This window comes from Haematobia irritans, chromosome 1 (assembly GCF_050003625.1).
Source record: "Haematobia irritans isolate KBUSLIRL chromosome 1, ASM5000362v1, whole genome shotgun sequence".
In the NCBI taxonomy this organism is placed as follows: Eukaryota; Metazoa; Arthropoda; class Insecta; order Diptera; family Muscidae; genus Haematobia; species Haematobia irritans.
Window position 1 is genome coordinate 238,162,419 of NC_134397.1, and position 25,337 is coordinate 238,187,755.

The 25,337-nt window shown below is 29.0% G+C and overlaps 1 protein-coding gene across 1 annotated transcript; it reads right to left on the bottom strand.

Annotated features, from left to right (window-relative positions):
- Window positions 1-326: 326 nt before the first annotated feature.
- Window positions 327-14,727, bottom strand: LOC142236183 (alpha-2 adrenergic receptor-like). Its single transcript, XM_075307474.1, has 2 exons — window positions 13,051-14,727; window positions 327-2,075 (listed from the first exon to the last, which is right to left on the bottom strand). The coding sequence occupies exon 2, from the start codon at window positions 1,428-1,430 to the stop codon at window positions 444-446; it is 987 nt and encodes a 328-aa protein (XP_075163589.1). The 5' UTR covers window positions 1,431-2,075; window positions 13,051-14,727; the 3' UTR covers window positions 327-443.
- Between the last annotated feature and the right edge of the window lie 10,610 nt (window positions 14,728-25,337).

A 25,337-nucleotide genomic window follows, 5' to 3' on the forward strand; every position in this document is an offset into this window, starting at 1 on the left:
GGAGCCGAGCGTCCATCGGCTTCCGTAATGGCCAATACCAACGTTTCTATCATCTCAAGACGGGGATTGGGCGGGCATGTACCAATATACCGCAGAGCCAATTTCTTGCAGCGTGTGACGGCTTTTTCGACCACTTGAAATTTCAAACAATAAAATTAAAAACTTGTCTGCGTTGCATTACATACCAGCCTCGCTGAATATAGAAAATTTGCATTTATAATTTTTTACAGAACCTTGATTTTATGTGATCCCATTGACAATTGTATAAGCCTCCTTTCTCTTTGTAACTGCAATAAAACTCAATTGTAAATATTTGCCTTTGGTTTCCCCATTTATTACCAAATAACAAAAGAAACCTCAATAAAAAAGAAAAATTGACAAACTCATGGACGTGAGGAAAAAAACAGCCTCCAATTACAAAAAACCTGGACAAAATAAACAAATCAGCAAAAACTTACCGCACACTTTGGCAAAGGACCTTCCGGCATTTTCACCTTCCAACCCAATAGCGGTGGTATACATATCAGCGCCGACATTATCCACACCGCCGCTATCATTAAGGCCGCACGTGCCGGCGTACGTGATTTCAGATAATCCACCGCCTTCGTTATGCTCCAATAGCGATCCAGCGATATCAGGCATAAATTCATTATAGACGACGTGCACAATAGGACATCCATGGCCGAATGGATGTCACACCACCAAGAGCCAAATATCCAATAGCCCATCAATTCGTTGGCCAGCGAGAAGGGCATTATGATGAGGCCCAAAAAGAAATCGGCTACCGCCAGCGAGGCAATAAACCAATTCTGAATGTTCTTCAGTGATTTCTCCGTGGCAATGGCAATGATGACCAGCATGTTGCCCACAATGATGACAATCATCAGAATGGTGACTATAATGGAGGCTATGACAATGTGCGTCAGGGTATAACCACTGGGATAGCGACCATCCCAATGAACTTCGGTGATATTGCTGGTGAGATTTGTGCCAAAGGATTGATTGAAATACTGGCCAAATTGAGTACTGGTGGAGGAGGTGAGATTGATGGTAGGAGCTCCTGCAGCGGCCGCCGCCGCAGCTGCATTGGCTGATGTATTATAGAAGCTGGAGGAGAGTAGAAAGAGTGTGTCATTGATATCAGCTGTGGGTGTGGGCACAGTTCCTCCACCAAAAGCACTATCGAGTAGACTGGTAACCGTGTACTGGCCATCGACTGTGACTAGGGGCGGATTCATAGTGGCATTGGCGGGATGATGGTTGACTCCTCCACCCTTTAGACCACCACCACCACCAGGACCACCACCACCAGGACCACCACCAGCTTCGCTGGGTGTTGTCGCCGTGGATGAGGTGAATATGGCCAAAAAGTCATCGGTGCTAATGTTGCCGGTATTGATGTTGCTATCCAAGTCGCTATTGAAATCCATGATGATTTTTGAATTGATTTTGTTTTGAATTTGAAAATTTTGGAAAACAAAAAAAAAGATATTTTGGTGGTTTTTTTGTTGTTGTTTTCTGAGGAGTTTTTTTTTTTTAATTTAGTTTATTTATTTATTTGCGTCGTTTTTCTAGGTTTTTATTTTTATTAATTTTCATCATTTTGATTTCTATTGGTCCCTCCAAGATTTCTAGGAGACTAAAATTTTTCTAGACTCACAATGACTTCGACGACAACGTCGTTATTGTTTTTTGTTGCCGTTTCCGTCATTCTGTCCATTCTGTAAAGCGTTTGGATTCTGGCATTTGTTTTACAATTTTACACTTGTTCACCACTTAACACTTAAATCTTAAATATTTATGTTTATTTATTTTACATACATTGTTGCTATATTCTTTTGTTGTTGTTGTATTTTTGAGACACTAATTGCCTGTTTTAAAATTTTCCGGATTTTTTTTCTTTTGTATTTTTAATGATTTTTTGTTGTTGTAGTTGTTGTTTGTTGCCATAAAATTTTGATTATTTATAGTTGTTCACTTGTGGCTAACAATTCCATAGGCCCCATATTTTATGATTTTCTATCTGACTGTGTGTTTATTTGCTAAAGTTCAGGTGGCACCCACGCTGATTAAATCTGAAAAGATGGCAGAAGAGAAAAATGATTTTGTTTGTTTAATAAATGAATTGATTTATGATTTTTAAATAAGAGTTAAGGGCATTGATTGTTTATGATTAAGAAATTTAAAACATTTTCAATTTGATAGAAAATTAGAGCGATGCAATGGAAGAGACTTATTTTTTCTGTGGAACGAAATTTTGAACCATTGAATTTTTCTTTTGATGCAAAAAAAATTTTTTTCTTTAAAATGACATGGGAAAAATTAGAGATAATTATTGCATTGTTTATCATAAATTCGAATTTATTTGTTTTTAAAGAAAGTATTTTATAAGAAATTTCATTTTCTGAAATTTCGTTCCGGAGGAAAGCATTTTTTTCTTTGGGAGTACTAGCTGAACTCGGATCGCTTCGCTATGCCTTCCAGATTATTTAAAACTGTGAGACAATTTTTTTTATAAAATATCTAATTAATTTCGAAGTAACTTTTTAAGGAATGTTTTAAGTTAACTTAGTCAACCATATACTTCGCAGAAAATTTCCAATGATGGGTTAATATTATAAGGCTTCTGACAACAATTTCAAAGGATTAGAACTCTTCCAAAGACTAGAGTAAAAATGGGTATGTTAACATAAAAGAAAATTTTGTTTAACTCGGGTCAACTTGGCTTTAATAATTCTGAAAAATTCTTCAAAATTAATGAAGTTGTCTTTAAATTTATTCCCCCATGTTCCGAATTTCGGAATCGCAAAATTTTCGTTTGAGCATAATTTCTTAACCCTGAAACTTTTAAACTTAAATCTTGGTAATATAATTCTTTTTAATGAGAAGTCCAAACTAAATTGTACTGTAGTCCGAGATTATCTTTATTTTTTCGTTACAAGAGAAATAAATTCTTGCGATTTGCGATATCGAATTTCGGAACATAGGGGACAATCTAAAATAGTAGATGTTTTACAGCAATTTAATTTAAAGACATTTTTAAATTAAACTTTGTTTCCTGAAATCGAATACGCAAAACTTAATTTTAAAAGAAAATTGTTTCTTAAATTTGTCCTTACTTCAATTGTCTGCTTCTTTGGCTTGCAATCAATACCAAAATCATTAGCGGAAAGCCAAAGTCTTTGAAACCGGACATGCTCATTTTCGTTCAAGATAATCTGAATACTTTCAATCAAAGAAAAAACGTTAAGGAAGTGGTACTTCTCGACTATATTGAATTACATTGTATTAATTAATTACCCAGAAAAAAAGTTTCACCAAAAAAGTTGTGGAAAATGTTCTTTTTGGATTCGGAAGTGGTGCAAAATTGACGCACAAGCTATGAATTTAACATGGGCTTGTCATAGGATGGAAGTCCTCCATTTCAACAGCCGTTGCACTGAATATGCATCACTTCTTAAAGCAGGATCCGAATTATGGGCTTTGGATGTAAATTAAAAAATTCTGTGATATTTTTAAAAATAAATAATTTTTAATTTGTTATGATTTTTAATGCATTCTAACACTTGTCTGAAACGATTGACCTGAAATATTTTAAAAAATTTGCAATTTTTCTAGAAGGGATTTTTAGACAAATTTTTTTTTAATCTATTTAAAACAAAAAGAAGTAAAATTACCCTTTAAAATATAACAAAGCGAGTTGTAAAAAAATTTAATTAAAAAAACTAATTGAGTAGTTAAAACAAGTAATATATACGGCCGTAAGTTCGGCCAGGCCGAGGCTTATGTACCCTCCACCATGAATTGCGTAGAAACTTCTACTGAATACTGTCATCCACAATTGAACTACTTGGGTTGCGGTAACTCTTGCCGATGGCAAGGTATCTTAAAACTTCTTAATACCGTCTTCTAAATTGCAAGGTAGTCCATACGTGGTATATATTAAACTAAACAAGTAAGGAAAGTCTAAAGTCGGGCGGGGCCGACTATATTATACCCTGCACCACTCGGTAGATCTAAATTTTCGATACCATATCACATCCGTCAAATGTGTTGGGGAGGCTATATATAAAGGTTTGTCCCAAATACATATATTTAAATATCACTCGATCTGGACAGTCGGCTAATGCACTAGGGTGGAACACAATGTTAGTAAAAAAATATGGGAAACATTTAAATCTGAAGCAATTTTAAAGAAACTTCGCAAAAATTTATTTATGATTTATCGCTCAATATATATGTAATAGAAGTTTAGGAAAACTAGAGTCATTTTTACAGCTTTTCGACTAAGCAGTGGCGATTTTACAAGGGAAATGTTGGTATTTTGACCATTTTTGTCGAAATCAGAAAAACATATATATGGGAGCTATATCTAAATCAGAACCGATTTCAACCAAATTTGGCACGCATAGCACCAATGCTAATTCTACTTCCTGTGCAAACTTTCAACTAAATCGGAGTTAAAAATTTGCCTCTGTGGTCATATGAGTGTAAATCGGGCGAAAACTATATATGGGAGCTATATCTAAATCTAAACCGATTTCAACCAAATTTGGCACGCATAACTACAATGCTAATTCTACTCCCTGTGCAAAATTTCAATCAAATTGGAGGAAAACTCTGACTTCTGGGACCGTATTAGTCCATATCGGGCGAAAGATATATATGGGAGCTATATCTAAATCTGAACCGATTTCAATAAAATGTTGCACATTTGACTATACTACCAATTGTACTCCTAGTGCAAAATTTCAACCAAATTGGTGTAATACTCAGGCTTCTAGGGCCGTATAAGTGCATATCGGGCGAAAGATATATATGGGAGCTATATCTAAATCTGAACCGATTTCTTCCAAAATCAATAGGGTTCTATTTTGACCCAAAACACATACTTGTGCCAAATTCGAAGTTGATTGGCCTTAAATTACTACCTAATCCCTTGGTTACAAAAATGTGTTCACGGACGGACAGACGGACATGGCTATATCGACTCAGGAGCCCACCCTAAGCATTTTTGTCAAAGACACCATGTGTCTATCTCGTCTCCTTCTGGGTGTTGCAAACATATGCACTAACTTATAATACCCTGTTCCACAGTGTGGCGCAGGGTATAAAAAGACCTATTAAATGCGTATATAATTAAGTTTGACAAAATTTTCTATAGAAATAAAATTTTTACAAAAGTTTCTATAGAAATAAAATTTTTACAAAAGTTTCTATAGAAATAAAATTTTGACAAAAGTTTCTATAGAAATAAAATTTTGACAACATTTTCTATAGAAGTAAAATTTGGATACAATTTTCAATAGAATTAACATTTTGACAACATTCTCTATAGAAATAAAATTTTGACAAAATTTTCTATAGAAATAAAATTTTGACAAAATTTTCCATAGAAATAAAATTTTGACAAAATTTTCTATAAAAATAAAATTTGACAAAATTTTCTATAACATAGGAATAAAATTTTGAAAAATTTTTCTATAGAAATAAAATTTTGACAAAATTTTCTATAGAAATAAAATGTTGGTAGATTATTTTTGGCTCGAGTGGCAACCATGATTATGAACCGATATGGACCAATTTTTGTGTGATTGGGGATTGGCTATATATATATATATATATATATCTATAGACCGATATGGATCAATTTTGGCATGGTTATTAGGGGTCATATACTAACACCACGTACCAAATTTCAACCGAATCGGATGGATTTTGCTCCTCCAACAGGTTCCGAAGGTCAAATTTAGGGATAGATTTAAATGGGGGCCTATATATAATTATGGACCGATATGGACCAAGTCTTGCGTGCTTGTTAGAGACCACATACTAACACCACGTTCCAAATTTCAACCGGATCGGATGGATTTTGCTCCTGCAAAAGGCTCCTGAGGTGAAATCTCGGGATCGGTTTATATGTGGGCTATATATAATTATGGAGTGACATGGACAAATTTTTGCATGGTTGTTACTTATACCATCTATCAAATTTCATCGGGATCGGATGAAACTTACTTCTCTTAGAGGATCCGCAAACCCAATCTGGGGATCGGTTTATATGGGGGCTATATATAATTATGGACCGATATGGACCAATTTTTGCATGGTTTCTAGAGACCATATACATACACCATGTACCAAATTTCAGCCAGATCGGATGAAATATGGGGGCTATTGAAATGACGCTAACTTCCATCTGTTGAAATCACGCTAACTTCCGATCGAAACAAGCTAATGATTTGAAACTTGGCACAAGTAGTTGTTATTTATGTAGGTCGGATGGTATTGCAAATGGGCCATATCGGTTCACTTTTACGTATAGCCCCCATATAAGGGGTCCCTCTTGGCTTGCGGAGTCTCTAACAGAAGCATATTTCATCCGATCCGGCTGAAATTTGGTATATGGTGTAGGTATATGGTCTCTAACAACCATTCAAAAATTGGTCCATATCGGTCCACTTTTACGTATAGCCCAAATTATAACAGAGAGAATTAATATCGAAAGGAACAGAAAATGGAACAATATGGTCTCAAAGTTAGCCCAGGGGACAAATCTTTTCGGAAAATGAGTAGAAATCTAAGAGGAAAATCCAATAAGAGTGTACCAAACTTTTCAACGGACAATCAGACAATCAGTTCTGACGAGGATAAAGCAGAGATACTTGCGGAAACATTCGCAGAATCTAATAACTTAACATCTGATTACAAACACTCTTTTGATAGAAAAGTCAATCGTGATGTCAAGCTTTTCCTAAACGAGTCAAATAGTTCTGATGGTGTTGTTGAAACATCTTTTGAAGAAGTCTGCAACATAGTCAAACATCTCAAATCCTCAAAATCTCCTGGTCTAGATGAAATTTCTAATGTATTAATAAAACATCTTCCACCAAGGGGATTACACATTTTGGTTAATATATTCAAAAGCTGCTTTAACTTAAATTATTTTCCAAAACATTTTAAGCAAGCAAAAGTAATACCAATACCAAAACCTACGAAACCAAAGAAGGACCCCAAGAGTAATAGACCTATAAGCCTCTTATCAAATATTGGGAAATTATTTGAAAAAATCATTCATAACCGATTAAATGATTTCGCAACCAATCATAATTTAATTGCAAATGAGCAATTTGGATTTAAGAAGGGACACAGTTCAGTACACCAAGTAAACCGGATAAAAAACATTATAGTTTCAAATAAACGTAAAAAACTGTCAACTGGTCTTATATTACTTGATATTGAGAAAGCCTTCGACATTGTCTGGCATAATGGCCTTGTCTTTAAACTAATAAAATCTGGAGTACCTAATTACTTATGTCGCCTTATAGCAAACTTTCTTGAAAATAGAACATTTGTCGTATCGGTGAATTACACACTTTCAACTCATAGAAAAATATCATCTGGGTTACCTCAAGGATCCATACTGTCACCTCTTTTATACTCTGTTTACACATCCGATTTTTCTCCCCCGAATTACCTTAGCACAGCCTACTATGCAGATGACACAGCGCTAATAACCAGCAGTAAACTCATAAAACCCCTACTTAAGAAGATGGAAAAGGGTCTAAAGGCGTGTAGCAAATTTTTTAACAAATGGAAAATCAAAATTAATCCTACTAAAACACAAGCAATCATTTTTCCGTATAATAACTCTCCAAAACGAGAACCAACCCGACAATTAAATTATGGAAATGAGACAGTTCCAATCGCAAATTATGTGAAATATCTGGGCGTTGTCCTAGATAAAAAACTTACATTTAAGCAACATATAGACGAAACTTGCGCAAAAACTATGAAGACAATAAGATGCTTGTGGGCCTTAATAAATAAAAACTCAAAACTTAATATCAAGAACAAAAATCTTATATTTACAAGTATAATTAGACCATCTCTTACATACGGATGTCCCATCTGATATAAAGCCGCTAAAACCAACTTAAAAAAGCTTCAAGTCATCCAGAACAAATGTCTTAAGATAATAAACAACAAACACTGGAGATACTCCACCGATGCTCTTTATATGGAAACTGGCTTTGAACGGTTACATTATTTTATTAAGAGATATACCGATAACTATCTATCTAAAATAGAAATCTCTTCTTATCCATTGATAAAAGAGTGTATAGACTTAACACAATAATTTTTGTTCAACTTAATTAGCAAATAGAAAAGCGTACGTATGGGTATTTTACTAATAATTAGCAAACCACTCAATACGTACATTTTTCCAGTTATATTTGATCTTACTTTACAATCAAATAAAGGTTTTTCCCTAATTTTTCCTTTACGAACATTACATCCATTAAAAAGAAATCTAAACTTGTATTAAAGTCTCACTCGCTGTAATATATTATATAAAATCTCGTAACCTTGTAAATATTGTCTGAACAAATGGTAAATAAAGATGAATATATAAATTGAAATTGAAAGTCTACTAAGAATATTGCTTCTCGACCCCATATTATGAATAGTGAGGGACTCACATCCTCTTGTTTTGCTAAGCTAGTCATTCATTTGTCCACTTATTTATTGATGATTGATTCCTCGTGGTTTACCTAGGCTACATTACATTTGTTATAGGAAAATTATTTGTTTGGAATACTGATGAAATTGACTGAATAAAAAACTATTGTCAAAATTTTATTTCTATAGAAAATTTTGCCAAAATTTTATTTTCATAAAAAACTTTTGTAAAAATTTTATTACATGGAAAATTTTGTCAAAATTTTATTGCTACAGAAGACATTGTCAAAATTTTATTTCTATAGAAAATTTTCTGAAAATGTTATTTCTATAGGAAATTTTGTAAAAATTTTATTTTTCAAAATTTTATTTCTATAGAAAATTTTGTCAAAATTTTATTTCTGAATTCAGGTTGGCTGATAAGTCCCCGGCCTAACAACGAAAAACACATTTTTTGTCAAAATTCGTTTTCATTATTCAACATAGTTCACTTCAAGATACAACAATTATAACGACCTTCCAATTTTTTGATACCATTTTGGTAGTACTCCTTCGGTTTTGCCTCAAAATAGGCCTCAGTTTCGGCGATCACCTCTTCATTGCAGCCAAATTTTTTCCCTGGGAGCATCCTTTTGAGGTGTGAGAACAAGAAAAAGTCGCTGGGGCCAGATCTGGAGAATACGGTGGGTGGGGAAGCAATTCGAAGTCCAAATTATGAATCTCAATGACTTGTGGCACGGTGCGTTGTCTTGGTGAAACAACACTTTTTTCTTCTTCATATGGGGCCGTTTTGTCGCGATTTCGACCTTCAAACGCTCCAATAACGCCATATAATAGTCACTGTTGATGATTTTTCCCTTCTCAAGATAATCGATAAAAATTATTCCATGCGCATCCCAAAAAACAGAGGCCATTACTTTGCCAGCTGACTTTTGAGTCTTTCCAAGCTTCGGAGACGGTTCACCGGTCACCACGCTTGAATTTTGCATACCAATCAATTATTGTTGATTTCCCTGGGGCAGAGTAAGGAAACTCATTACCGGTTGGCCGATAACCGGGGACTTATCAGCCAACCTGTTATTAAACAAACAAAAAAAAAACGACCGATTACAAACGTATATAATTCAGATTGACAACATTTTCTATAGAAATAAAATTTTGACAACATTTTCAATAGATATACAATTTTGACAAAATTTTCTACAGAAATTTTGACACAATTTTGACACAATTTTCTATATAAATAAAATTTTGACAAAATTTTCTATATAAATAAAATTTTGAAAAAAATTTGTATAGAAATAAAACCTTGACAAAATTTTCTATATAAATAAAATTTGTACAACATTTGCTATAGAAATAAAATGGTAACAAAATTTTCTATAGATATAAAATTTTGAAGAAATTTTCTATATAAATAAAATTTTGACAAAATTTTCTATAGAAATAAAATTTTGACAAAATTTTCTATAGAAATAAATTTTTGACAAAATTTTCTATAGAAATAAAATGTTAACAAAATTTTCTAAAGATATAAAATTTTGACGAAATTTTCCATATAAATAAAATTTTGAGAAAATTTTCTATAGAAATAAAATTTTGACAAAATTTTCTATGGAAATAAAATGTTGACAAAATTTTCTATAGAAATAAAATTTTGACAAATTTTTCTATAGAAATAGAATTTTAACAAAATTTTATATAGAAAAAAAATTTTGATAAAAATTTTCTATAGAAGTAAGATTTTGCGATAACTTTCTATAGAAGTAAAATTTTGAAAAAATTTTCTTTAGAAATAAAATTTTAACAAAATTTTCTATGGAAATAAAATTTTGACAAAACTTTCTATATAAATAAATAGAAATAAAAATTTGACAACATTTTCTATCGAAGTAATTTTTTGGAATTTTTTTATATTTTAAATAATATTAAACTAATTTGGAAAACTTGTTTGGTCAAAATTTAATTTCTATATAAAGTTATCGCAAAATTTCTATAGAAAATTTTGTCAAAATTGTATTTTTATAGAAAGTTATTGCAAAGCTTTATTTTTATATAAAATTTTTACAAAATGTTCTTCCTAAACAAAATTTTGTATCTATACAAAGTTTTTTTTAAGTTTATTTCTTTAATTTTGGCAAAATTTTATTTCTATAGAAAATTTTGTTAAAATTTTATTTCTATAAAAACTTTGTCAAAATTTTATTTATACAGAAAATTTTGTCAAAATTTTATTTGTATAGAAAATTTTGTCAAAATTTTATTTCTACAGAAATTTTTGTCAAAATTTTATTTTTATAGAAAATTGTTTCAAAATTTTATTTCTGTAGAAAATGTTTTCAAAATTTTATTTCTATAGAAAATTGTTTCAAAATTTTATTTCTGTAGAAAATGTTTTCAAAATTTTATTTCTATAGAAAAGTTTGTCAAAATTTTATTTCTACAGAAAATTTTGTCAAATTTTATTTCTGTAGAAAATATTGTCAAAATTTTACTTCTTTAGAAAATTTTGCAAAATTTTATTTCTATAGAAAATTGTTTCAAAATTTTATTTCTGTAGAAAATGTTTTCAAAATTTTATTTCTATAGAAAAGTTTGTCAAAATTTTATTTCTACGGAAAATTTTGTCAAAATTTTATTTCTGTAGAAAATATTGTCAAAATTTTACTTCTTTAGAAAATTTTGCAAAATTTTATTTCTATAGAAAATTTTGGCAAAATTTTGTTTTTATATAAAATCTTTACAAAATTTTTGCATAATTTTGTATATATACAAATTTTTTTAAAGTTTATTTCTGTATTTTTTGGCAAAATTTTATTTCTATAGAAAATTTTGTTAAAATTTTATTTCTAATGTAAATTTAGTCAAAATTTAATTTCTATATAAAGTTATCGCAAAATTTCTATAGAAAATTTTGTCAAAATGTTATTTCTATAGAAAGTTATTGCAAAGTTTTATTTTTATATAAAATTTTTACAAAATGTTCTTCCTAAATAAAATTTTGTATCTGTACAAAGTTTTTTTTTAAGTTTATTTCTTTAATTTTGGCAAAATTTTATTTCTATAGAAAATTTTGTTAAAATTTTATTTCTATAAAAAACTTTGTCAAAATTTTATTTCTACAGAATTTTTTGTCAAAATTTTATTTGTATAGAAAATTTTGTCAAAATGTTATTTCTATAGAAAATTATGGCAAAATTTTATCTTTATAGAAAATTGTTTCAAAATTTTATTTCTGTAGAAAATGTTTTCAAAATTTTATTTCTATAGATAATTTTGTCAAAATTTTATTTCTACAGAAAATTTTGTCAAAATTTTTATTTCTGTAGAAAATTTTGTCAAAATGTTACTTCTTTAGAAAATTTTGTAAAAATTTTATTTCTATAGAAAATTTGTTCAACATTTTATTTCTATAGAAAGTTATCGAAAAATTTTATTTCTATATAAAATTTTTACAAAATTTTCTTTATATACAAAACTTTTGCATAATTTTGTATATATACAAAATTTTTTTTTTAAAGTTTATTTCTAAAAAAAAAATTATTTCTATAGAAAATTTTGTTAAAATTTTATATCTAATAAAACTTTTGTCAAAATTTAATTTCTACAGAAAATTTAAAAAAAAAAACCGATTTAACGAAATGGACCATAATCAACCAAATACCATTTGGTCCGACCATAGGACCAAATTTAAAAAATTAATAATTTTTCGGACCAATTTTGGCTCGATCGGACCAAAATGGCAAAATTGTCTAACCAGGCCATAATCATATTAATATAGATCCCATCATAAATGGGGCAAAACGATATTAATCTTACACTACACCACTTGCAGCGAACTGTCAATAATGTGGTGAATGAAAAAGTTCTTGTTGAAGATACCTAAGACTTTTGTCCCGGCCAAATTAATCTCCACTTCTCACCCTAATATCGCAGAAGCATATGTAATAAAACAATAATAATTGCTCTATAAATATACATTTGATAATAATAAAGCAACACACACACACACATGTACATACAATTTCTCATACCATCATAAACAATATAAACCAATACGATTAATTAATTGCATTTGAACAATTTTTCACATTTTCATGGCGTTGACTATGGTTGACGGCGTCTGTCCGTCTACCCATTCGTCCTTCCCGTCTGTCATGGTCGTACAGTGAACCTAAGCAATTGATTGTTTAGTTTTTTTTTTGTTTTTGGTTGTTGTTATTTTGTTTTTCTTTCCTAATTTTCTTCTCAAGTTATGTTGTTGTTTTTGTTTTCTTTAAGTTTTTGTTTTTTTGTTTTCTTCAATTTTGTTTGTGGTAATAAAGAGGATACTGAGTGAGTGAGTGAGTGAGTAAATGTATGTATGTGCAATGAATATGGGTGTGTTTGCAGCAATGACTACAATTGTTGTGTGGTGGCTTGGATGCCTTTATTTTTTGTTTTTGGCATTTATCAATAATTAATTGTATCTCCCTCTCATTGCATGGAGAGTTCAGTTAGGCCATATGAGTGGGTGTGTGTGTGCATTTTAGGTGGATTTCTATTAGTCCAGCGGCTTTGGGATAAAATTATTTATTTATTGCTTACTTCGCAAATACACTTGCTGCGGCTGTTACGGTTGTTGTGTGTGTGACAGTGGTTTTTTGCTTTTGGGTGATGACTGTTGCTCCTCTATAACAGCCTTTCTCTTGCTTGTTGTTGTTGTTTGTTGAGTTGATGTAATATTTACAAAATTCTTTGTTATTATTATTTTTTTTTTCTTTTTGATTATTATTATTAAATTTAATGGTTTCCTTTTTAATTAATTAACTTTTTTGTTTTGGTGACACAATGACTTTTGTTTTATTTTCTTATTTTTTTTCTTGTAATTTATTTTGTTTATTTGTTTGCTGATTCGTGCTTATACTAAAATTTACCCGTTTTAACCGAAACTTGTGTTGTATTTGTTGTTATATGTTTTGTTCTTTTCTGTTTTTTTAGTAATTTTTATTAAACTTTTGTGATGCTTTTTTTTATTAGTTACAAAATATTTAACGAGTTCTTTTTTTTTGCTTTATGTTTTGCTAAAGTGTTTGTTTGTGTTTATGTGTGCCCAAAATGGTTGATGCTGATAAGGGTAGAAAAGATGTTTTTTTTTTGCATTTAATGTTCAGGTGAGGCTACTGAGCTTTGTCCAAGGGGGGCAGGGTGGAGTGGGGTGTTGTGTGTGTCCAGTTCTCTTTTGGGACTACCTATAGACTACCTCACCAGATCATTTATATGGAATGGTCATTGGTTCACTACAGGAGGGATGCGAAAGTATAGAACAAGCAAAGGTGAAATAGCCTTTTTTGTAGGTATGGGGGATTGGGGGCTAAGATGCTGTGTTTAAAGACTTGTTTTTTTTTGGTTTGGCTACCAGCACTTAAGTGGCTCAATATTGTTCACTTTAAAATGGTTTTGGTAGATTTTTGCTTTTTGTATGACACTTTAAGAATTTATTTCCTTGGGCTCTTAAGATTTCAAGTAGGTTTGTAGGAGCTTCTTGGTATTTAATATTGATTTTCATAGATTTGTTTTTTTGGTTAGGAATATAGATTATTTTCACCCCATATAATTTTAGCCAAGGGGATAAAAAATTAATTATTTATTTAAAGATGAGCGAAAATTTCATTAGAATTAAAAATCAACACCTTTTCCCATTGAACATTCTTCTGCTTATATTTTGGGGAAATTTTTTGTTTTTTTCTGAAATTCTTTCTCTATCGAAAAAAAATCTCCAACTATTTATTTTGTTTATTTACACTTGATCAGAAGAAGGTGTGAAAAATCATTAAATGTTTTGCAAGGTTATTTATTTTATGGGCCTTTTTTTCGAAAAAAAAACACAAACACTATTTTAGTAATAAAACCAAGGAAGCCACATAAATTATTAAAAAAAAAATTATTTATAATCCACTCACATTAAAAAAAATATTTTTTTTTTATGAAAACATACACTTTATTATTTTTTGGATATTGTGAATTTTTCTAAAAAATTTCTTTTAATTAATTTCTATACCGACATTTATTTTTAATTTTTCTTTTCATTTCATTTCTATCAATGTTTCATCACATTCTAGTAAGCCATTTAGAAATTGAGAGTAATAGGTTAGTGTGTTGGGAGTTTGACGTAAATATCGGTTATAATTTTCTTTTACTATCAAAAATCCAAGTAATGCAATTTCTATTCTTTTTCTTTTTATTGTGTTTTTGTGAGAGTAGCGACGCGTACGCGTGGTCATACGTTCCTTTCGGTTTGAAATTCATAACTTGACTAAAACTCGAAAATTCTTTTATCGAAAGTATTCCTCTGTTATTGTTTTTGTGTTTCTGTTTTTTCTTGCTTTCCTTCGACAACTAATGGGTATGTGAGTGAATGTGGAAACCGTTAAACATAACAGAGCCCCAATGTAGAGTGATAACAACATACAATCCACCATACATCGTAAAAGACTAACATATCCAAGAAATATATTAAAAATTCCTAATATATCCCCTAAAATAAATAAAGATTTGTATGAATTTTAAATGATATAAACAATATGAAAACAAACCAACAATTTTAATGAAAATACACATACAACTACTAACATGCAACATAGAATCCACTTTCTAATTTCTATATGCTCTCTCATTTGTGAGTAGCTCACATAAAACAAGCAACAGTGTTTTCTGTTTAGATTTACATTATAAGGCTGCTGTTAAAACTATTGGACACTGTTGCTCTCCTCATCTATGTATTTGGTTTACTCTCTGTGTTATTGTGTGATGGCCCCGTCCATGACTGTGAAAAGTGTGTTAGTAGTGTCAAACTTATTTGAGGGAAATTTTATTTTGTATTTATCTTCCACACTTATGTGTAAAGTAATTTTCAATAATTACAGAGAGGGAGAGAAATGGAAAGAGAAAATCACTATGGGAATTTTTTAAGCTTTATGTTCCATTCGCTTTTTACATGAACGAATATTATTTTTGAATATGGCAATGCCTTAACAATTCTCTTCAATTCGATTTGGTAAACATTTATGCTGTTTGCATTTGGGAAATGCAATAAATATAGTGATCAATACCAAAAACAAAATCACAATTGATGACGTTGTCATAAATTTGATGTGAAAATAAATACAATTTAATATGATTTAGATGCACCATAGAGCAAAATTTACCAAAAACAATTTACCAAGTACACAAACATTAATCAAGAATTTTAAATTGGCCTTTGTTGCTATATAGTATCAAGTAGCGCGCACAAAAATTGAAGGTTCAGCATTATATATTATTTGTAACTCTTTATTTGTCCAAGTCAGGACATTAAAAAGGATGTTATGTTTATAAAAAAAAATATTTAACATTTAAAAATTTATCTTTTAAATAACACAAAACTGAAGAGTTTCATTGAATGAAAAAAATCGAACATATTGCAATGCATTTTTTTTTACTCGCAGAAACCCCAACCTAAAAAAGAAAGTAATGTAGTTTTAAAATTCGGTACACGCAAAAAAAATATCTCTAAAACTTGTTCAAATAAAATAGTAAAGAAGTTGATTAAATATTAACTTAAAATTTAATTTATTCAATGCATTTTTTAAACAAACCCAAAATCAATGCAGAAATTAAATTTTATTGGATCTATTTCTTTTTTAATTGGTATTTAAATACCCTCTACCGTAGAAGGTTATAAAATAATACATCGAAATACTAAGGATAGATACAGTTAACTAATTCTAGGTCGTGGTGAAAGTCTGAGTTAATGTCCGTCCGTCCGCCTATTGAAATCACGCTATCTTCCGTACAAAAAAAAAAAAAAAAAAAAAAGCGAACGAACTATCTTCAGCAATAATGCTCATGTCAGGCCCCTGAGTCCATCTAGCCATGCACTTCTGACCGTTTAGGTCACAGTTTTAGTTCAATCGGCTTCAAATTTGGCATACGTATGTATTTTGGGTAGGAACCTCATTGATTTCGATAAAAGTTTCTGTACGAATAAAATTTTGATAAAATTACACACTGGATAAAAATTTTCTACAAAAATAAAATTTTGATAAAATTTTCTCCTGGAATAAAATTTTAACAAGATTTTCCATGGAAATAAAAGTTAGACAACATTATCTAAACAAATAAAATTTTGACAAGAATACATTTTTTGATAAAATATACTCTAGGAATAAAATTTTTATAAAATTCCCTATTGGTTTAAAATTTTCTACAAATATAAATTAGGAAGAAAAGAATAAAATGTGGACAAATTATTCTAAAGAAATAAAATATGGAAGCAATGGAGGCAAATATGGAAGCAAATTTTGTTAAAATTTAATTTCTAGAGGAATACAATTTTGACAAAATATTCAAAGAATGAAATTTTAATAAAATTTTCTCTAAGAACGAAATTTTGATAAAATTTTCTATAGGAAAAAAATTTTCTAAAAAAATAAAATTTGGAAGAAAATTTTGACAAGAATACAATTTTGATAAAATAAACTCTTGGAATAAAATTTTGATAAAATTCCCTATTGGATTAAAATTTTCTACAAGTATAAATTAGGAAGAAAATAATAAAATTGTTGACAAATTATTCTAAAGAAATAAAATATGGAAGCAATTTTTGACAAAATTTTCTACAGGAATAAAATTTTGTTAAATTTTTATTCCTAGAGAAATACAATTTTGACAAAATATTCTAGAAATGAAATTTTAATAAAATTTTCTCTAAGAAAGAAATTTTGATAAAATTTTCTCTAGAAAAAAAATTTTCTAAAAAAATAAAATTTGGAAGAAAAGTTTGACAAGAATACAATCTTGATAAAATATTCTCTAGAAATAAAATTTTGATAAAATTCTCTATTGAATTAAAATTTTCTACAAATATAAATAAATTAGGAAAAAAATTTCTAAAAAATAAAATTTGGAAGAAAATTTTGACAAGAATACAATTTTGATAAAATATTCTCTAGAAGTCAAATTTTGATAAAATTCTCTATTGGATAAAAATGTTCTACAAATATAAATTAGGAAGAAAAGAATAAAATGTTGACAAACTATTCTAAATAAATAAAATATGGAAGCAAACAAAACTAGAGACAAAATATTCTACGGGAATAAAATTTTGACAAAATTTTCTCTAGGAATAAAATTTTAACAAAATTTTCTCTAGGAATAAAATGTTGACAAAATTATCTAGGAATGAAATTTTATTAAATTTTCTCTAAGAACAAAATGTTGATAAAATATTCTGTAGGAAAAAAAAATTTAGAAAATTTTCTGTAGGAATAAACTTTTGTCTACGATTAAAACTTTGTCAAAATTTTCTACAAAAAAATTCATAAAATTGTCCCTAGTTATAAAATTTTGTAAAATTTTCCTTAGGATTAAAATGTTGATAATTTTTTCTCTAAAAATAAAGTTTTGCCAACATTTTCACTAGGAAAATAATTTAAATAAAATGTTCCCTGAGAATAAAATTTTGATAATTTTTTTAGAATTAAAATACAATAAAAAAAATTGACAAAATTGTCTCTAGTTATAAAATTTTGGTAAATTTTTGCCTACGATTAAAATTATGATAATTTTTTCTCTAAAAATAAAGTTTTGCCAAAATGTTCACTAGGAAAATAATTTAAACAAAATGTTCAATAAGAATAACATTTTGTTAATTTTTTTAGAATTACAATTCAGACACATTGTTCTCTAGGACAAACAACAAAATTTTCTCTAAGAATAAATTTTAAAATTTTAAAATTCTCTATTGGATTAAAATTTTCTACAAATATAAATAAATTCAGAAAAAAATTTTTCTAAAAAAAAAATAAAATTTGGAAGAAAATTTTGACAAGAATAAAATTTTGATAAAATTCCCTATTGGATTAAAATTTTAAATATAAATTAGTAAGAAAAGAATAAAATGTTGCAAATTATTGTAAAGAAATTAAATATGGAAGCAATTTTTGACAAAATTTTCTACAGGAATAAATTTTGACAACATTTTCTCTAGGACTAAAATTTTAACAAAATTTTCTCTAAGAATAAAATGTTGACAAAATTTTCAAGGAATGAAATTTTAATAAAATCAAAAAGGAAGGAAAGAATAAAATGTTGACAAATTATTCTAAAGAAATAAAATATGGGAACAAATTTTGACAAAATTTTCTACAGGAATAAAATTTTGACAACATATTCTATAGGAATAAAATTTTAAAAAAATTTTCTCTAGGAATAAAATGTTGACAAAATTTTCTAGGAATGAAATTTTAATAAAATTTTCTCTAAGAACAAAATGTTGATAAAATTTTCTCTAGGAAAAAAATTTTGAGAAAATTTTCTTTAGGAATAAACTGTCGTCTACAATTAAAATTTTGGCAAAATTTTCTATAAAAAAAATTTACAAAATTGTCTCTAGTTATAAAATTATTGTAAAATTTTCCTTACGATTAAAATTTGGAGAAATTTTTCTCTAAAAATAAAGTATTGCCAAAATTTTCACAAGGAAAATAATTTAAATAAAATGTTCCCTAAGAAAAAAATTTTGATAATTTTTTTTAGAATTAAAATAGAATTAAAAAAATTGACAAAATTGTCTATAGTTATAAAATTTTGGTAAAATTTTCCTTACGATTAAAATTTTGATAAATTTGTCTCTAAAAATAAAGTTTTGCCAAAAATTTCACTAGAAAAATAATTTAAATAAAATGTTCCCTAAGAATAAAATTTTGTTAATTTTTTTTTTAGAATTAAAATTTTGACACATTGTTCTCTAGGACAAACGACAAAATTTTCCTTAAGAATAAATTTTGAACAAATTTTCTCAATAAATAAAATTGTGATAAAATTCCCCATTTGATTAACATTTCCTACAAAAATAAAATTACGACATATTTTTTTTTTCTAGGAATAAAATATTGACAAAATTTTCTCTTGGAACAAAATTTTCCATGAAAATAAAATTTGGAAAATCTGGGGATCGGTTTATATGGGGGCTATATATAATTATGGACTGATATGAACCAATTCCTGCATGATTGTTGGATACCATATACTAACATCACGTACCAAATTTCAACCGAATCGGACAAATTTCAACCGAATCGGATGAATTTTGCTTTTCCAAGGGGCTCCAGACATCAAATCTGCGGATCGGTTTATATGAGGGCTATATATAATTATGGACCGATTTCGACCAATTTTTGCAAGGGTGTTTGAGGCCATTTATTAACACCACGTACCAAATTTCAACTGAATCAGATGAATTTTGGTCTTCCAAGAGGCTCCGGAGGTCAAATCTGGTGATCGGTTTATATGGGGGCTATATATAATTATGGACCGATGTGGACCATTTTTTGCATGGTCATTAGAGACCATATACTAACACCATGTACCAAATTTCAGCCGGATAGGGTGAAATTTGCTTCTCTTAGAGGCTCTGCAAACCAAATCGGGGGATCGGTTTATATGGGGGCTATATATAATTATGAACCGATGTGGACCATTTTTTGCATGGTCATTAGAGACCATATACTAACACCATGTACCAAATTTCAGTCGGATCGGCTGAAATTTGCTTCTCTTAGAGGATTCGCAAGTCCGTTTATATGGGGCCTATACGTAAAAGTGGACCGATATGGCCCATTTGCAATAACATCCGACCTACATCAATAACAACTACTTGTGCCAAGTTTCAAGTCGATAGCTTGTTTCGTTCGGAAGTTAGCGTGATTTCAACACACGGACGGACGGACAAGCTTAGATCGACTCAGAATTTCACCACGACCCGGAATATATATACTTTATGGGGTCTTAGAGCAATATTTCGATGTGTTACAAACGGAATGACAAAGTTAATATATCCCCCATCCTATGGTGGAGGGTATAAAAAAGCATATAGAAAACAAATGTTGATACATTTTTTTCTAGGAATAAAATTTTGATGAAATTTCCCCTAAGATTAAAATGTTAACAACATTTTTGGAAGAAAACTTTGACAAAATTTTTTAATGAAATAAAAAAACTTAATTTACAATTAATTATTATTCGAGCTATATGGACAAATTAGACTAAGGAAGTTAATAGAACCATTGAAAAGAAAACGCCAGATACAAATCTATACACGCCTAGACTGTACATGTTTCGGTTCGGGCGAACCTTTCCACAGCCTTTAGTATAGATCTGGCTGGGATATATAATAATCTAATTTGTCCATATAGCTCGAATAATAATTAATTGTAAATTAAGATATAATGCATTTGGACGTTAATCGCCTGTTTTCAGTACCAGGCTATCATGACAAAGAAATAAAATAATGATATTTCCTACAGAAATAAAACGTATACTAACTTTTCTATAGGAATAAAGTTTTCAAAAAATTTTCTCTAGTAATAAAATTTTCACTAAATTTTCTATGAGAATACACTCACAAGGACCATTGTGGGTAAGCTCTCCATTTTTGCAGTAGCATCAATCTTCCCTTGATGGTGTGAACTAAAACTATTTAAAATTTCGTCACATTTATAATTCAAGGGATATTTATAAACCCAAAAAAATTATAGCTATTGGGAGTGATCATAAAATAATATATAAACTTGTCAAAAAAATTATTTCTTTTGAAGAAACATTTTTTCATAATAACCACATAATTTGATCAAACACTACAAAATAATATTTTTTTATTTGGTAAGTTTTTGGTAATTTTTATACCCACCACCATAGGATGGGGGATATATTAACTTTGTCCTTCCGTTTGTAACACATCGAAATATTGCTCTAAGACCCCATAAAGTATATATATTCTGGGTCGTGGTGAAATTCCGAGTCGATCTGAGCATGTCCGTCCGTCCGTCCGTCTGTTGAAATCACGCTAACTTCCGAACGAAACAAGCTATCGACTTGAAACTTGGCACAAGTAGTTGTTATTGATGTAGGTCGGATGGTATTGCAAATGGGCCATATCGGTCCACTTTTACGTATAGCCCCCATATAAACGGACCCCAAAATTTGGCTTGCGAGGCCTCTAAGAGAAGCAAATTTCATCCGATCCGGCTGAATTTTGGTACATGGTGTTAGAATATGGTCTCTAACAACCACGCAAAAATTGGTCTACATCGGTCCATAATTATATATAGCCCCCATATAAACCGATCCCCCGATTTGGTTTGCGAGGCCCCTAAGAGAAGCAAATTTCATCCGATCCGGCTGAAATTTGGTACATGGTGTTAGTATATGGTCTCTAACAACCATGCAAAAATTGGTCCACATCGGTCCATAATTATAAATAGCCCCCATATAAACCGATCCTCCGATTTGGCTTGCGAGGCCTCTAAGAGAAGCAAATTTCATCCGATCCGGCTGAAATTTGGTACGTGATGTTAGCATATGGTCTCTAACAACCATGCAAAAATTGGTCCACATCGGTTCATAATTATATAGCCCCCATATAAACCGATCACCAGATTTGACCTCCGGAACCCCTTGGAAGACCAAAATTCATCTGATTCAGTTGAAATTTGGCACGTGGTGTTAATATATGGCCTCAAACTCCCATGCAAAAATTGGTCGATATCGGTCGATAATTATATATAGGCCCCATATAAACCGATCCCCAGATTTGACCCCCAGAGCTCTTGGAAGGGCAAAATTCTTCCCATTCGGTTGGAATTTGGTACGTGATGTTGGTATATGTTACCCAACAACCATGCAGGAATTGGTTCATATCAGTCCATAATTAGATATAGCTCCCATATAAACCGATCCCCAGATTTTACCTCCGGTGCCTTTTGGAGAAGCAAAATTCATCCCATCTGCTTGAAATTTGGTACGTGGTGGTAGTATATGATATTTAACAACCATGCCAAAAATGGTCCATATCAGTCCATAATCGTGCATAGCCCCATATAAACCGATCCCGAGATTTGGTTTTGGAACCTCTTGGAGGAGCAAATTTAATCCGAGTGAGTTGAAATTTGGTACATTGTGCTAGTATATAGTCGTTAACAACCATGCCTAACTAGGTCCTTATCGGTCTATAGTTATATATGGCCCTCAGATAAATCGATCCCCAATCACACAAAAAATGGTCCATATCAAGTTCATAATTGTATATAGCCCCCATATAAGCGACCCCCATATTTCAATTCTGGCTCTCTACGTACAAAAAGTCCATATCGATTCGTAATTATTTGTAGACTTAACTTTACATAACTTTTTTGTCTAATATATACCATGTATGGACTAAATCACAATTTAGAAAACGATGTTAAGAAGTTTTAAGATACCACATCCCAAGTAATTCGATTGTGGATGATAGTCTTTCGTAGAAGTTTCTACGCAATCCATGGTGGTGGGTACATAAGATTCGGCCTGGCCGAACTTGCGGCCTTATATACTTGTTTTTTTTTTTTTAAATTTTGGTAGATTATTTTCGGGTCGCGTATAGATCTACAAATTGAAACTGGCTATAATATAGTCGGAATCGCTCGTCTTTATACTTTCCTTAAATATTTTTATCAAACTTAGACTCCATATGGACCAACACAAGTTAGAAGACAATATTAAGAAGTTTTGAGATACTTTTTAACTAAAGTAAAACAAACTTTATTAAAGTGAATAAAACTTTCCCATCTAAAAAAACTAAAAAACATAAATAACAAAAAAAAAAAATAATAATTTTCATGAACTATATTAAAGTTAAATTGGCTTAAGTGACACCTTCTTTAGAGTAGCAAATTGTAAAATAATCTACATATTAAATAAAAGTTTTCTTATAGAAATATTTCTATGGTTTCCCTTCCATTTTCAATAAGTCAATATTATTTAAAAATATATCCTATTGTTACTTTCAATATTGATTTTTAATGCAAAATTAATTTCCTGTTTTCTATGCAATATTTACAGATTCAATGAAGCTGAAGTAAATGTAGGTACACACAAAAGGAATGTTACAATGCAGTTTTCTTTTTCTATTTTATTTAAATATTGAAGAAAAGCCAAAGAGCATCGGTGCTAAGCTTTAGACAAACTGACAGTCAAACCAAACTCTTCCTACCTAGAAAACACTTTTGTTATTGGCTGAACCGACTGACATTGCATTTGAACTCTGTTGCAGGTAACTGACAAAGGCAAAAGTGAATGGAAGAAATATTCAATGATTTAGAGTTTTTTTCTCGAATATATCTACATGCAAAAAAAAATGCTTTCCTCTCAAATGAAATTTTAAACAAAAACAATATCGTTTCAAGTTAGTTTTTCTCTGTAAAGAAGTTAATTTGGGAAAAAAGTATATACTTTTTGTGAAAAAATAAAAATAATTGCATCTTCTCTCACATCTGCTTTTTCTGCTAGGATCTTTTTATGTAATACAAACAATTAAAAATACATTATTCGATTTAATATATTTTTTAAATGTTACCTTTCGCCTGGACGGAGAATCGAACCACGGACATTAAAATTTGTAAGCAAACACACTATCAACAGGGCTATAGAAATAAAATTTAGACAAAATTTTCTATAGAAATAAAATTTATTTCTATAAACAATTTTGTCAAATTCTATTTCTATAGAAATTTTGCAAATTTTTTTTTCTATATAAAATTTTGTTAAAAATTTTATTTCTATGGAAAATTATGTCAACATTTATTTCCAAAGTAAATTTTGTCAAAATTTTATTTCTATAAAAAATTTTCAAAATTTCACTTCTATAGAAAATTTTGTCAAAATTTTATTTCTACAGAATTTTTTGTCAAAATTTTATTTCTATAAAAAATTTTGTGAAACTTTTATTTCTATAGAAAGTTTTGACAAAATTTTATTTCTATAGAAATTTTGTCAAAATTTTATTTCTACAGAAACTTTTGTCAACATTTTATTTCTATAAAAAATTTTGTCAAAATTTTATTTTTATTTTGTCAAATTTTATATTGTTTAAATTTTATTTCTATTTTTCAAATCTTTTTCTATATAAAATTTTATTTCTATGGAAAATTTTGTCAAAATTTATTTCAAAGAAAATTTTGTCAAAATTTATTTCAAAGAAATTTTTTTCAAATTTTATTTTATAGAAAATGTTGTACAAATTTTATTTCTATAAAAACTTTTGTTAAAAATTTATTTTATGGAAAATATTTTCAAAATTTTATTTCTATAGAAAATTTTTTAAAATTTGATTTCTATAGAATATGTTGTCAAAATTTTATTTCTATAGAAAATTTTGTCCAAATTTTATTTCTATAGAAAATGTTTTCCAGATTTTATTTCCATAGAAAATTTTATTTCTATAAAAACTTTTGGAAAAATTTAATTTCTATAGACAATTTTCTCATTTTTTTATATTTTTTTTTAAATTTTAATTATATAGAAAAATTTGTTAAAATTTTATTTCTATAGAAATTTTTGTCAAAATTTTATTTAAAAGAAAATTTTGTCAAAATTTTATTTAAAAGAAAATTTTGTTAAAATTTTATTTAAAAGAAAATTTTGTCAAATTTTATTTTATAGAAAATGTTGTCAAAATTTTACTTCTATAGAATATGTTGTAAAAAATTTGTTCCTATAGAAAATGTTGTCAAAATTTTATTTAAAAGAAAATTTTGTCAAAATTTTATTTAAAAGAAAATTTTGTCAAATTTTATTTTATAGAAAATGTTGTCAAAATTTTACTTCTATAGAATATGTTGTCAAAAATTTGTTCTTATAGAAAATGTTGTCAAAATTTTCTATTGGATTTTTTGTCAAAATTTTATTTCTATAGAAAATTTTGTTAAAATTTTTTTTATGGAAAATTTTGTCAACATTTATTTCCATAGAAATTTTTGTTAACATTTTATATTTATAGAAAATTTTGTCAAAATTTTATATCTATAAAAAACTTTTCA